Here is a 15,273-nt window from a genome sequence, read left to right on the forward strand (position 1 = left end):
GCTTCTAATTCTATTATCATTCATGAGTTCCACACTGCATATATCCATCACATAACTGCACTTTCCTCTCTCAGATTTAAAGAAATCAGTAATTGTTTGTTCGCTGATTATATGTGTTCATAGGTTTGTATAATTTGTACACAAAAAACATGTCACTAAAATCTGTTACTAATGACTGGTGTAACTTAAGTGATTAACATACTAAAATGTGAGCTTCCGTTTATCTTTATTCATACATTTACTACATTTAACATACTAACCACATCAATCTTTCTGTCACTTCTATGCAGCACTAACATTTCTCTAAGCACAAACTACACTGATTTAAGTTCACGAGAAGAAGATGAAGAATATGAAATTTATAATGATTATGACACTCATGGTGTGGATGACATGTATGATGAAGATGACACAGAATTCTTTGACAAAGGGTAAGTGTAAAATAAAATCTCTCTCTAGCTAACATCGCTTGTATGAACACTACTGCCTGTCAAGTTCCAACTCTCCATTTAGCATCCACATATCCTCCTAGCCTGGATGTGCCTACCTCTTTTCTCCTCAATACACAACATATACTCTGTACATTTCCTCATTTCCCTAATCATGGAGATACGGAAATCCTTGAAGAGGTAGATCTTGAAGACTGCTGCAAGCTATTCCATGAAAGCCTACTTGCAAAGTTTCAGGAACCAGCAAACTGGCTAAGTGAGGAATCTGCTAACACACTACAACCCCCTACATATTCATCACCTAAGGAATGCAAATACAAAGTTAGACCAATTACAGCATGCAAAGAGGGACACTACATACAATGCCCCATACAAGAATGGAATGAAAAGAAGCCCTAATATGTAATACAATGGGAACTGCCCTCTACCCTGTACTTCGTAAGTGCCCTCTGCCATGTACTTCACAGCTATTTGCAGAACGAAGGTGTAAGTGTCAATGTTTATGTTGATCTTTCTTCTGCTAATCACCAGGAATTACTCCTTGTTGGCACAAAAGTTCATATAATTAGACTAGAAAGGAAGGGAATTGTTTTTTCCTCTGCGGATGTATTTTGTTTGCAATCATTCATATCAGTCCCTTAGTTCTGGCTGTTCTAGCTCAAGTGCCTACCTGTGGGCAGCTAGGTGCCCAGGAGCCCAGACCAATAGGGATGGGCAAACAGCTGATGTGTGGGAAGTTAGGCAGCCAGGCAGGAGCATATGCGATCATACTCCCGTAGCCGAGACACATGGGCAGGGGTGACCAAGTGGTTCACAGATGCACAAAAAGCATGTAATTGGGCCACCTGGTTGGCAGTGTATCACACCTGCACCAGACTGTGAGCATCTGAGAGTGTTCATATCCTATAGAGTAGGGTTGAAATTCCTTAGTTACTTCCAATCAAATGTAGTCAGTTAGATATGTATTTGTTTGCTTGAGGATGATGAAGTATTCATGTGACTACAAGAGAGGGCTATCAGTAAACTGCAGCCAATGCAGGAAAATATGTTATTCTGCAATCAATCAAATTCAATTGTTGACCCAAATCTACATAAGGCTAAACTGTTTATTTAGTTCATGCTACTCTTTTTGGGAACTCCCTCCACTCCTACTAGCCCTAATTAGTTCGTTATCAGCATGACAGTAAACCCTTATCTTCCTTTCTTATTTCTTTCAGAACTGCCTAGTTCACCCCCAATATGAGTATAATATGTCACTACTATTTGCATGAAATTTGAGTATATCATCGGCAGCAGCAGCAGCCATTTGTCATCCTTTATTGATAAAATTATTTAATTGGATAGATAAAAAAATCTACTCACCAAGCGACGGCACAACACACACGTAAAAGACTGTTGTGACTGGCAAGCTTTCGGAGCCATTGGCTCCTTCAGACAAAAGGGGAAGGAAGAAGGGTGAAGGAAAAGGACTGGCAGAACACACACGTAAAAGACTATTGTGACTGGCAAGCTTTCAGAGCCAGTGGCTCCTTCTTCAGGCAGAAGGGGAAGGAAGAAGGGTGAAGGAAAATGACTGGAGAGCTCTAGGAAATGGGATAGATTTTCGGAAAGTCACCCAGAACTGCGAGTCAGGGGAGACTTACCATATCGTTAGTGACCCATGGTTCTGGGTGACTTTCTCAAAATCTACCCCTTTTCCTAGACCTCTCCAGTCGTTTTCCTTCACCCTTCTTCCTTCCCCTTCTGCCTGAAGAAGGAGCCACTGGCTCCAAAAACTTGCCAATCACAACAGTCTTTTATGTGTGTGTTATGCCACTGCTTGGTGAGTAGATTTTTTATCCATCCAGTTAAATAATTTGTCATCCCTTGCTGGAGAAATGCCAAATGTTGAATTTTCTGTGCATTGCAGTCTTCACCAACATGCATCCATACTGCTTTTGTTTGTTTCCTTATGTCAAGTATTCACTTATCATTACGTCATTGTCTTGGTCTCTTTTATTATCTGGAAATCCAGAACTCCCTTAGTTCACCTTCCATTCACACACCTTGCTATGTCACCTATTCACTTCCATTCCATTTTCAGTACAATCATTATTATGTCCTCCTCTCAATTTTACTGCATAGTTCATCTGTTTATCTTATTGTCTCTCCTACTAATTCCCTACATGCATCACCATTCTTCAGTGAGATTACATTAGACAATTACTGGTTTTTTTAACTAAAAGTCCATGTTTCACTGTCATAAGTCAGTACTGGTAATAGGCATTGACTGAAGACATTGTGTTTTAGTCATATCAAGAGCTTTGTTTTGAGTACTCTATTTAATTTACAAAAAGCACTCTAAACTTGTCTTACTATACTTTTTTCTTTTCCCATTCATCCAGTCATTGTCTTCAACTGCTCAAATACAAAACAGAATCATTTGATTCTATGACTCCACTCTCAATCTGCACTTTTTGTTGAATATGTTCATGGCACATTATTTTAGACTTATTATTATTAATTTTAATATTAATATACATTTTCATATTCAACAATTGCCAATAAATAATAATGTTTTCCAACATGTTAAAAATCTTTGTGTTTTCTATTACAGGAGGAAGGGTGAGCGAATGAATCGTTACGAAATAGTCTTCCGAACAACAGAGCTCAATGGTTTATTGTTGTGGCTGGGTAAAGGGAGAAACAACAAAGGACATCATTTTGGAGTGACTGTGGCTGATGGGTTCCCAGAAATGAGGTTCAATCTTGGCAAAAAGCAAGCTACTCTCCAAGTTTCTAAATCAAAGGTAGATATAAATTTTTTGCAATTCCAGCAAGTAGAGACAGCACAGTTTCTCACTATGATAATTAATTACTACCTACTAGTGACTGAAGACACAGAGTTGATGCTTCAAATTAGCCCACACACAGCTGCAGAATGAAAATTGATTTTGTATACCTAGACTAGCTTAGGATTATTTGTTTCATTAAAATGCTCTATGAGGATTAAAGGACATTGTGCAACAGCATTAACAGTTTGTTTTTAGGCACATTTTCCGTCAATGATTTAAATGTAAAATCAGTTGTCAATAGTTCACTGACCATATTAGTCAAATCTTAACAATAAAATATACTGAACAGTTACAAAGAGAGCATAGAAGAAAAGTGTTGTATCATAAAATCATAAACAATAACTCAATTATGGTGTTTAGAAGAAATTATGGGAAGAATATTGGGAAGAACTGTATAAGGCACACAGTGTACATGCAAAATTTAACTCTTTTTTTTAAAACAAATTTTTACAGCACTTTGAGTTTTGTTTTCCTCTAAAAAACAAAGATGCAAATGCACAAAAACAAGGATATGGCACAGTTAATTCTCGGGACTAAAATAATTTGAACTAAGCCATGTCTCTGCTATACCCTTTCTTCCAGGAGTGATCATTCTGCAAATTTTGCAGATGGATTGTGATTCATGCTTGGGTAGCTCAGTCAGTAGAGCACTTGTCCATGGAAGGCAAAGGTCTCATGTTTGAGTTCTGGTTTGGCACACATTTTAATGTGCCAGGAAGTTTCATACTTAAAGATGTATGATAAGGAATATATAGTTTTGCTACATTTATTATGGCCTTACACAATAGTGAATAATCAGTTGACATAATTTCAAAGCTAGAACAGTTGAACAGTTGTTGCTTTTTCATACGGTCAGTTCACAGATGTAGATGTTAGTGGTATACTTTGTAAATATAGTTCCATCAGTTGCTTGTGACAGACATTACATATTTATGCTTGGATTGCACAGTGCTTCTAAGCAACAGTGTCATCAACAATGCCGTTCAGTATTGTGAACAAGACAGTTAGTCAAAACAAGCAGAGCTATTAAAAATTTTATACAAGCAGTTGACTGAAATAAACTTTATTATTAGAATATGTGGCATCTCACAAGGGTCAGTACTGTACCCACTGATGTTCTTACTTTGAAATATAGTTCAATAAATGTGTTGTTTGCTCTTGATACAAACATATTAATTAAGGGGTTCCTGTCAGGCATGGATAAATGATATAGTAGCTGAAAAGCCTTATGACTGATTCACTACAAACAGTTTAAGTATTAATCTCATGAGGAGTCATATTATATGATTTTAGACAAGCAAAAATTATCTGCTACCTTTAGCATGGACATACACTAAAAGAACATTGCATGTAAAATTTCGTGGTATCCAGCTCAACAATAAGTTAAAATGGATTCAAGACAGATAAACTAATCAAGAAATTCAGATCAACATGTTTTCCATATAATAATTTTGTGTTGCCCTTAGATGTATTTCTGATTGTGTAGAATTAGATTAAGAGTGTTGGCTTACTTTGAATATTTTCAGTCCCTGTTGTCTTATGGAAGTATCATTGCAGGTAGTCTATCTACAGTGAATAAAGTATTTATTCAGCAGAATAAGCAGTGAGAATATTGTGTAAAGTAGATAATTATATATCTTGCAGTAGTGTTCTTAGGGGTCCTGAACTTCTTTCACTCTCTTCCCAGTGCTTTTATTCCTTAAAGGTTGCATTCGGGAGGACGACGGTTCAATCCCGTCTCCGGCCATCCTGATTTAGGTTTTCCGTGATTTCCCTAAATTGTTTCAGGCAAATGCCAGGATGGTTCCTTTGAAAGGGTATGGCCGATTTCCTTCCCAATCCTTCCCTAACCCGAGCTTGCGCTCCGTCTCTAATGACCTCGTTGTCGATGGGACGTTACACACTAACAACCACCATCCTTAAAGGTTTTTGTTCCAGACAGTAAAATGTGTTGAACTATGACTCAGAGTGGAATTATGTACTTAAACTCAAAAGTAATTTCTCATCCAATTGAACTTAAATTTTAAAAGTGTGTCTCATTAGGTGCACTTTGCTTTCACAATAGTAGTTTCCATTGATAGAACAGATGTCACAAAAATTACAGCACTTTAAAAATTAAGTGTCAAATATGATGGAATTTAGCAAATAAAATGAACACAGGGCAGCTTTAAAACACTGTTTCAATCAAAGAATTTTTTCTGGGACATCAACATGTACAAAATCATTATGTCATTATGTCACTGTAGTGTAATAGAGGTACTGTCAATTTACATGAGTAATATGAAGAACACAGTGGCATGTGATTCCATAAATGCTGTTGCTTTTGATTTCCTAGGATGTGAACATTAAAACTTCTTACAAAGACACTCAGTTTGGCAAAGGTCTATGGAGGAGGGTGTAAGCAACAAGGTGCATTCCAAATATAATTTCTTATAATCAGGGAAAGATATTATTAATCTGACCACTCCATGCACAGAATTTTTGCTGTTAAAGATATCTATCTGTGAAATGAGTCCTATTGTTTTCTAAGGAAGAAATTTTTCTTACTGAATGGGCTTGAGAATATACTTAAACCTCATATATGCCATCCCTGCATACATATAGTCACAGTTTCAATTATAAAGAAATGGAGGCCTGTGTATTCACCCAGAGGGACAACAATGTCCATATCTACAGCCAGCGCCACATAAATACTGCCTCATCTGAAGTCATCTATTTCGTGGATATTTGATACATACCATTTTTGTAGACTTGTTAAACCACATCATTTCCTTTTTACTCTGTGAGTTAAACTAAGACTTATTTGTGGAGACACAGTCATCTATTGATCTACAGACCAGCTTACATGTTATAGTACCCACAGCAATAGCTGTCTCATGTGATGATTTGTGAAGTTTACAAATACGGCTTTTTTGCCAGGAATGTGTTTGAGATATGCAAACAGTACTATATCATTCTTCCTGTGCCTGCAGAAATGGTAAATTCTACTTGAGATGGCTTCATAACCCTATTCCTTCAAGGACATTCATGTTCATTACAAGCTTTGACAAACATTCTGGATATCAAATCTGTTGTTAAAAGTAGTTGCCACAGTGTATGAACACTGAAAGTACAGACATATAACTACTTTCTACCTGTTCCTGAGTGTGACCTACCTCTGGCCCTCAGCCCCATTTTAGCTGGTAAGTAATGTTTCAAAACAACTCAAGCAGATGACTAATCAAATTTCCACAATTTCAGCTGTCATCACACTCTTGAATATGTAATTTGTCATGAACAGCACATACCAAGAACAGTGTAGCAACTCTAGTTCATATCTGGTATTTTCTTTTTATATCGCTACTGTGGTAACAACATACATGAATTCCAAGTTTGTTGTCTTATTTTTCTTATTTCATTGCTGTTTTGCAGTTTTTCCATGCTTCATAATACTACTGCTACTGCTACTACTACTACTACTACTACTACTACTACTAATGCAGCTCAAATTGGCTTTCACAAACATTCTTGCTAGAAAAATGGGAAGGAGGTTAGCTTGAATACATCTTTACTAGACATTATCCTATTGGAGGTGGTTACTTAGTTATTTATTCCATAGATCAAATTCACAATAAATATTACAGTGAGATATGTGTCAACAGGACACACACGGAACACTTAAATACAACTAAATAAAAAAATATTAATATTTATATGGCTATATGCTGGCCATTTACAGCTTCTTTTTTGGCGACTAATTACTCTACTGATGAATTCCTCTGTAGTAATGAATGAGTTGGGAGAGAGCTCTTTAATTTATGATTGAAAATATTTTTGCTATCTGTCAGACATAATATTTAAATTGGTAGATTGTGAAAGAATTTTATAGTTGCAAATTTCACCTCTTTGTAACCCGAGGTTAGATTCATTGAAGGGTAATGCGGATCATTTATCTGTCTCGTTTGTACTTGTGAATATCACTGTTATTCCCAAATTTAGGTGGTTTGTTGATAATTTCATAAATTTTTATTATCAGCCGTACAGTATATATGTAATGTGATGGTGCAATTAATGTTCCTATTTGCTTAAAGAGATAGCTGCATGATGTACTTGTGCGAATTCTATACACATTACTTATTACTTTCTTTTCTACAATGAATACTTCTTGAGCAAGTGAGGAGTTACCCCACAATACTAACCCATAAAGAGATCATGAATCAAAATGTGCAAACTGTGATTATAGTAGGAAAGTCCTTGATCCCACCACCTTATATTTTGAGTAAAAATCATCAGTAATGGCGGCCGAAGACTTCCAGCATAAGAAGTCACCCTCAGTCAGCCAACAGCCTTGTCAAAGAGGTCAGAGGAGTGGACAGAGAGGTTCAGGGCACTCTCTTGCCCTTAAGTGGGAAACCGCCCCAAAGGCAGAAGAATGACCAATGATCATTGGCATGAGGATGCAGAAGGCATGGAAACCACTGCACTAAAGACACATAATGTGTATCCACAGAACAAGTGGCCAGTAATTGAAAAGCAACATGATGATCTCTCCATTGGCAAAAGGTTCCAGAATAGTCCCCCATTTCAATCTCTGGGAGGGGACTGCCAAAAAGAAGATGACCATGAGAAAAAGACTGAATAACAATGAAAAGATAACATTCTTTTCTGGTCAGACAAATATAGGGCAATATCAACAGCAGCAGAAAATGGTAGAACTGGAGTAGGATTCATTATTAATAGGAAGGGAGGACAGAGAGTGAGTTATTGTGAACAGCTCAATGATAGGATTGTTCCCATCAGTATCGACAGCAAACTAACATTGACAATAACAGTTCAGGTATGCAGGTTGACATCACAAGCAGAGGATGAAGAGGTAGAAAAAGTATATGAGGACACTGAATAAGTAAATTCAGTACATAAATGGAGATGAAAATATAATTAATATTCATGGGGGACTGGAAAACAGGGTTGTACTGGAAGGTGTAAAAGAAATGGTTACAGGAGCATGTGGAAAAGGCCAGGAGATACAGAAAGATTTCAGTTAGACTACACCATGGTCTGATTCCAAAATCAGATACTGACTTGTGAGGCATACCCAGGAGCAGATGTAGACTCAGATCACAATTTAGTAATGATGAAGAGCAGCCTGAAGTTTAAGAGACTAGTCAGGTACAATCAGTGCACAAAGAAGTGGGATATGGAAGTTCTCAGTAATGAGGAGATTCAGTTGAATTTCTCTGAGGCTATGGACACCGCAATAATGAATAGCTCAATAGGCAGTACAATTCAAGAGGAATGGACATATTTAAAGCAGAGAAATCATGGAAGTATATTTATTTATTTATTTATTCAAGCATTTACATGCAATCGATGTTGCCATGAGTAATGTACAATTTACATATTAAGAAATATAACTATTGTGAGGTATCACACAAAGCTAAAGTATACATTTTAAAGGAACATACATAATAAAGGAATACATTGCTTGTGTCTGTGTATGTGCAGATGGATATGTGTGTGTGTGCGAGTGTATACCTGTCCTTTTTTCCGCTCCCGGGATTGGAATGACTCCTTACCCTCTCCCTTAAAACCCACATCCTTTCGTCTTTCCCTCTCCTTCCCTCTTTCCTGATGAGGCAACAGTTTGTTGCGAAAGCTTGAATTCGTGTGTATGTTTGTGTTTGTTTGTGTGTCTATCGACCTGCCAGCACTTTCGTTCGGTAAGTCACAACATCAAATATAAAGGAATGCATTTGATACATAAAGATATCCCACATAACTAAAGTGTGCATTTTAAAGAATGTGCATAATAAAAGAATACATTTCATACATAAGGATTTCTCCACATGTCTAACAGTTAAATGTGGAACTACAGAGACAAAAAAAGCTTAGGAAGAGGTACAAACAGAGTTCCAAGTTGTTTCGTACGTCAGGTCTATTTTTGAAGAGTTTTCAAATTCTTTAACACTGTAAAATGCTTTGTCTTTCAGCCATTTTTTAGTCTTACTTTTAAATATATTAAGAGAGAATCAATGTGCCTGCACAGGTAATGTGTTGAAAAGACTTATTCCCATGTATTCATAACTGTCTTGTGTTTTCTTGAGTCAAGTTGTTGGTATGTCTATCTTAAATGTTTGATGAGTGTTATGATTATGAATAGACTGCCTAAGGTTGTAACTGTTAAAGTTTTCTTTTATGTACAAAAGGCAGCTGTATATAAAAAGAGAAGGGACTGTCATTATCTGTAATTCTTTGAAGTATGACCTACATGATATGTTATTTTTGGTAATCCCAGAGATGCTCCTGATGGCTTTCTTCTGGCAAATAAAAATTTTCCTGGACCATGGAGAATTACCCCACAGAAAAATACCATAGCTAATATGGTAATGAAAGAATGCATAATAGGAATTAATCAGCAGGCTTTCAGAAACACAGGTGCATAATTTTTTCCGTAGATAGATAACTCGCGAAAGCTTTCGAGATATGTTGTCTAAGTGACTCTGCCAGGTTAATTTCGTATCTAAGTATATGCCAAGAAGTTTGGTAGAAGTGTACTCAATATCAGCATTGGATAAGCTGAAGGATATATTTACAGTTGTTTCATAGTTAATAGCTAACTCATTGGCTTCGAACCACATATTGGATAATCTGAGAAAATCTTTACTTTGCTCCTTCAGTTTATTTATGTCCTTCCCTGAATTGATGAAAGTTGTATCATCTGCGTAAAGCACAGATTTGCATGGCATATTGCTGGGCAGGTCATTTATAAATATTATAAACAGTAATGGCCCAAGCACTGATCCTTGGGGTACACCTCTAGTGACATTCAGTAACTGTGACTTTTGAGCATTGTAGCTTACAGTTTGCTTTCTGTTACTGAGATATGATTTAATGAGGGAGAGTTACAGATCCCTAATGCCATAACACCATAGTTTTTCCAGCAGTATTGCGTGGTTTACAGAATCAAATGCTTTGCTTAAGTCCACTAGTGTGGCTTCAGCAGATAATTTGGATTCAAAAGAAGATTGCACAATAGAAACAACTTTTTCAACAGCATTAATTGTTGATAACTGGGCCCTAAAACCATATTGAGACTTAGTCAGTACATTGTTTTTTGACAAATGCATGTTAATTTGCTTTTGTATACAGTATTCGATTACTTTTGAAAAAATAGGTATTAGAGAAATTGGATGATAATTATTAGTGCAGTTTTTATCACCCTTTTTGTGTAATGGAATTACTACTGTCTTCTTCAGACATTCTGGAAAAATACCACTGTCAAATATCCAGTTTATGAGTGTGCAGAGAGGGAATGATATCAAGTCGATTATTTTTTTAATCACAAAATTTGAGAGGCCATAAATATCTTCTGATCTGGAGTCACTTAACTTTGCCACTGATTTAATTACATCACTTATTTCCACATGTCTCCAATTACAGGTTGGCACAGTATCAGCAAAGTTTTGTAAAAACTGTTTTATATAAGTAGATTGTGAATTTGATTTTGAACTCTTCTTATGAGGAGATGAGGGGTTAGGGTTTGCTGCATTGATAAAAAAAGAGGTTAAATTCATCTGGGGTGACATTAACATCAGTTGTAACTTTTACACTATGACTACCTGTACCTAATTCTGCTTTAATGACCCTCCATGCAGCCTTACACTTACTATTAGAGTTTTTAATGAAGGTATTAATTGCTCTACATTTTGCTAATCTGATTTGTGATCTATAGTGTCTCTTGAGGCCAACATATGTTGCATTGTCAACACTACCATTTTTTACCTTATCATAGCATATCAAAACCATTAATCTTAGCTTCTGTAAATGTGGTGTGAACCACCTATGTGGAGTAGTTCTACCATGCTTTCTTGCTATAGTTTTGTTTCGTTTGGGAACCATTGGATAGGAGATACTGAAAATTTCAGATAGAGTACTAACAAACCTGCTACAAGCCACCTCAACATTGTTGGAAGCATGTATTATATTATTCCAGTTTAGTACCTTCAGCTTATCCCTGAAGCTATTTATGCTTTTATCATTTAATAACCTGACATACCGGGTTGGTTCACAATCCCCCACTGTTTCATTAATTGTTAGATTTACCCATATACCTTTGTGATGGTCGACATTAAGCAGTCCCAATTCAAAATCATCTTTATGTATATTTGTGATAAAATTGTCGAGACAAGAAAGTTGTCTTGTGAGACTATAATTTGCACAGAGGAGATTATGGGATCTTAGCATGATAAGCAAATTAGTATTTTTGTGTGTTTTTTTCCTTACATCAAAATTTAAATCTCCTAAAATTACTGTCTTGTTTTTCGTATATTTTTCTGTACAGTGAATAAGTTTATCTAAACACTCTATAAATTGATCAGCATCACTATCCGGAGAATGGTATATTGAAATAACTGTGAGTTTTAATGTTGGTAGTAGCATGACAGCCGCTTCAAGAATGCCTTTAACACATATGTCCCTAACATCAAGCACAGTATATCTTAACCCTAGGTTGTCACTTATACAGGGTTATTACAAATGATTGAAGCGATTTCACAGCTCTACAATAACTTTATTATTTGAGATATTTTCACAATGCTTTGCACACACATACAAAAACTCACAAAGTTTTTTAGGCATTCACAAATGTTCGATATGTGCCCCTTTAGTGATTCGGCAGACATCAAGCCGATAATCAAGTTCCTCCCACACTCGGCGCAGCATGTCCCCATCAATGAGTTCGAAAGCATCGTTGATGCGAGCTCGCAGTTCTGGCACGTTTCTTGGTAGAGGAGGTTTAAACACTGAATCTTTCACATAACCCCACAGAAAGAAATCGCATGGGGTTAAGTCGGGAGAGCGTGGAGGCCATGACATGAATTGCTGATCATGATCTCCCCCACGACCCATCCATCGGTTTTCCAATCTCCTGTTTAAGAAATGCCAAACATCGTGATGGAAGTGCGGTGGAGCACCATCCTGTTGAAAGATGAAGTCGGCGGTGTGGTCTCCAGTTGTGGCATGAGCCAATTTTCCAGCATGTCTAGATACACGTGTCCTGTAACGTTTTTTTTGCAGAAGAAAAAGGGGCCGTAAACTTTAAACCGTGAGATTGCACAAAACACGTTAACTTTTGGTGAATTGCGAATTTGCTGCATGAATGCGTGAGGATTCTCTACCGCCCAGATTCGCACTTTGTGTCTGTTCACTTAACCATTAAGAAAAAATGTTGCTTCATCACTGAAAACAAGTTTCGCACTGAACGCATCCTCTTCCATGAGATGTTGCAACCGCGCCGAAAATTCAAAGCGTTTGACTTTGTCATCGGGTGTCAGGGCTTGTAGCAATTGTAAACAGTAAGGCTTCTGCTTTAGCCTTTTCCGTAAGATTTTCCAAACCGTCAGCTGTGGTACGTTTAGCTCCCTGCTTGCTTTATTCGTCGACTTCCGCGGGCTACGCATGAAACTTGCCCGCACGCGTTCAACCGTTTCTTCGCTCACTGCAGGCCAACCCGTTGATTTCCCCTTACAGAGGCATCCAGAAGCTTTAAACTGCGCATACCATCGCCGAATGGAGTTAGCAGTTGGTGGATCTTTGTTGAACTTCGTCCTGAAGTGTCGTTGCACTATTATGACTGACTGATGTGAGTGCATTTCAAGCATGACATACGCTTTCTCGGCCCCTGTCGCCATTTTGTCTCAATGCGCTCTCGAGCGCTCTGGCGGCAGAAACCTGAAGTGCGGCTTCAGCCGAACAAAACTTTATCAGTTTTTCTACATATCTGTAGTGTGTCGTGACCATATGTCAATGAATGGAGCTACAGTGAATTTATGAAATCGGTTCAATCATTTGTAATAGCCCTGTATATATTGAGGAACCCCCATAACCTTCATTGGGTCTGCAGTAACTTGTAATTAAATTAAAACATGGTGGTACATACAGTTCTATCTCTTCTTCTCTTAACCAGTGTTCATTAACATATAATACTATTCTATTGTTTCCATTCAATACAACACCAAGTTCGTCAGCTTTATATTTCAGAGATCTAATATTTATGTGCATGAATAATATTGATTTTTCACAGCAAGAGGGAAGATGTGTGGTGTCTTGGGCCCAACTGGATGCACACATAGTCGTTTGCCTTTCACTGGTCCTCATGTTTGGTGTGGTGACGGTGTTATGTTTCGGTAGCGGCTGGACTTCCTTGTGGCAGGCCATAAAAAATCATTACTTCTCTGTGGTATTTTTTTGGTTCTGTTTGAGGCTCGGGTGACAGACTTTTTTATTTCACTTCCTGCATAATTTACCTGGCATGGGGGATTTGATATAAGCCTACTTGATAACACATTAGTGTGGGATGGCTGATTTGATGCACTAGATAACACTTCACTATGGGATGGAGATGATACAATACTTACTGAGGTTTCTGTCTTCTTATCTGCTAATCGAGGTGACATTTTTGTTGTCTGTTTCTCAAGGTTCTTGTTTGTCTCACTTGTTACATAGTTTATGTGGGCAGGCTGAGTGGAGGCACTTGATAACACTTTGGCTTAGGATGGAGGTGGAAGTTGGAAAGAAAACTATTGGTACTAGGAAGGTCACTGCAAATAAACCATGGATAACAGATAATATACTTCAGCTGATCAACAAAAGAAGGGAGTACAAAAATGTTCAAAGAAATTCAGGAATACAGAAATACAAGTCACTTATGAATTAAATAAATAGGAAGCGCAGGTAAAGTGAGACAATATGGCTGTATGAAAAATGTGAAGAAGTCAAAAAAGAAATGATTGTTGGAGGGATGGATTCAGCATATAAACAATCTTAAGTGAAATTAAAAACAAGAGCAGTAACATTAAGAGTTCAATGGAAACTCCACAGTTGAATGCAGAGGAGAGAGCAAATAGGTGGAAGGAGTACACTGAAGGCCTCTACAAGGGGTAAGACCTGCCTGATGATGTGACAGAAGAAGAAACAGGAGTTGACAGGAAAGAGACAGGGTATACAGTATTAGAATCAGAATTTAAAAGAGCCTTGCAATACCAAAGATCAAATATGGCAGAAGAGGTAGGTAACATTCCATTGGAATTTCTAAAATCATTGGGGCAAGTAGTAACAAAATGACTATTCACCTCAGTGTGTAGAATGTATGAGATTGGCAATATAACATCAGACTTTTGGAAAACATCATCCAAATAACTCCACAGATAGCAAGAGCTGACAAGTGTGAGAATTATCAAACAATCAGCTTAACAGATCATGCATCCAAGTTGCTGACAAGAATAATATACAGAAGAATGGAAAAGAAAATTGAGGATCTGTTAAATGATGATCAGTTGAGCTTTAGGGAAAGGCAGCAGAGAGGCAGTTGTGATGTTGCAGTTGATAATGGAAGGAAGACTGAAGAAAAATCAAGACACATTCACTGGATTTGACAACCTGGAAAAAGCATTCGACAATGTAAAATGGTGTAAGATGTTCGAAATTCTGATAAAAATAGGGGTAAGCTCTAAGGAAAGGTGGGTAATATGCAATATGTACGAGAACCAAGGGGAACAATAAGACCTAAAGACCCAGAACAGAGTGCTCAGGTTAGAAAGGGTGGAAGGCATGGATGTAGTCTTTTGCCCATACTGTTCAATGTATACATTGAAGAAAAATGAGGAAAATTTAAAAAAGGTTCAAGAGTGGAATTAAAATACAGGTTGAAAGGACATCAGTGATAAGATTCACTGATGATGTTGCTATCCTCAATGAAAGTGAAGAAGAATTGCAGGATGTGTTAAATGGAATAAACAGGCTAATGATTATAGTATATGGATTAAGAGTAAATCGAAAAAAGATGAAAGTAATGAGAAATAGCAGAAATAAGAACATTGAGAAACACTAAACATTGCAATTGGAAATCACGAAGTAGACAAAGTTAAGGAATTCTGCTGCCTAGGCAGAAAAATAACCTATGATGGATGGAGCAAGGACATAGAAAGAAGAATAGCACTAGCAAAAAATGCATT

At 37.2% G+C, this 15,273-nt stretch overlaps 1 protein-coding gene across 1 annotated transcript in view; it reads left to right on the top strand.

Annotated features, from left to right (window-relative positions):
- Window positions 1–15,273, top strand: part of LOC126234947 (agrin-like) — a 1,214,606-nt gene that overhangs the window by 1,181,800 nt on the left and 17,533 nt on the right. Inside the window, exons 25-26 of the mRNA XM_049943685.1 lie at window positions 291–431; window positions 3,046–3,238. Coding sequence (XP_049799642.1) covers window positions 291–431; window positions 3,046–3,238 — 334 coding nt within the window. The remainder of the gene's footprint in view (window positions 1–290; window positions 432–3,045; window positions 3,239–15,273) is intronic.

Source organism: Schistocerca nitens, chromosome 2 (genome assembly GCF_023898315.1).
Source record: "Schistocerca nitens isolate TAMUIC-IGC-003100 chromosome 2, iqSchNite1.1, whole genome shotgun sequence".
NCBI lineage: Eukaryota > Metazoa > Arthropoda > Insecta > Orthoptera > Acrididae > Schistocerca > Schistocerca nitens.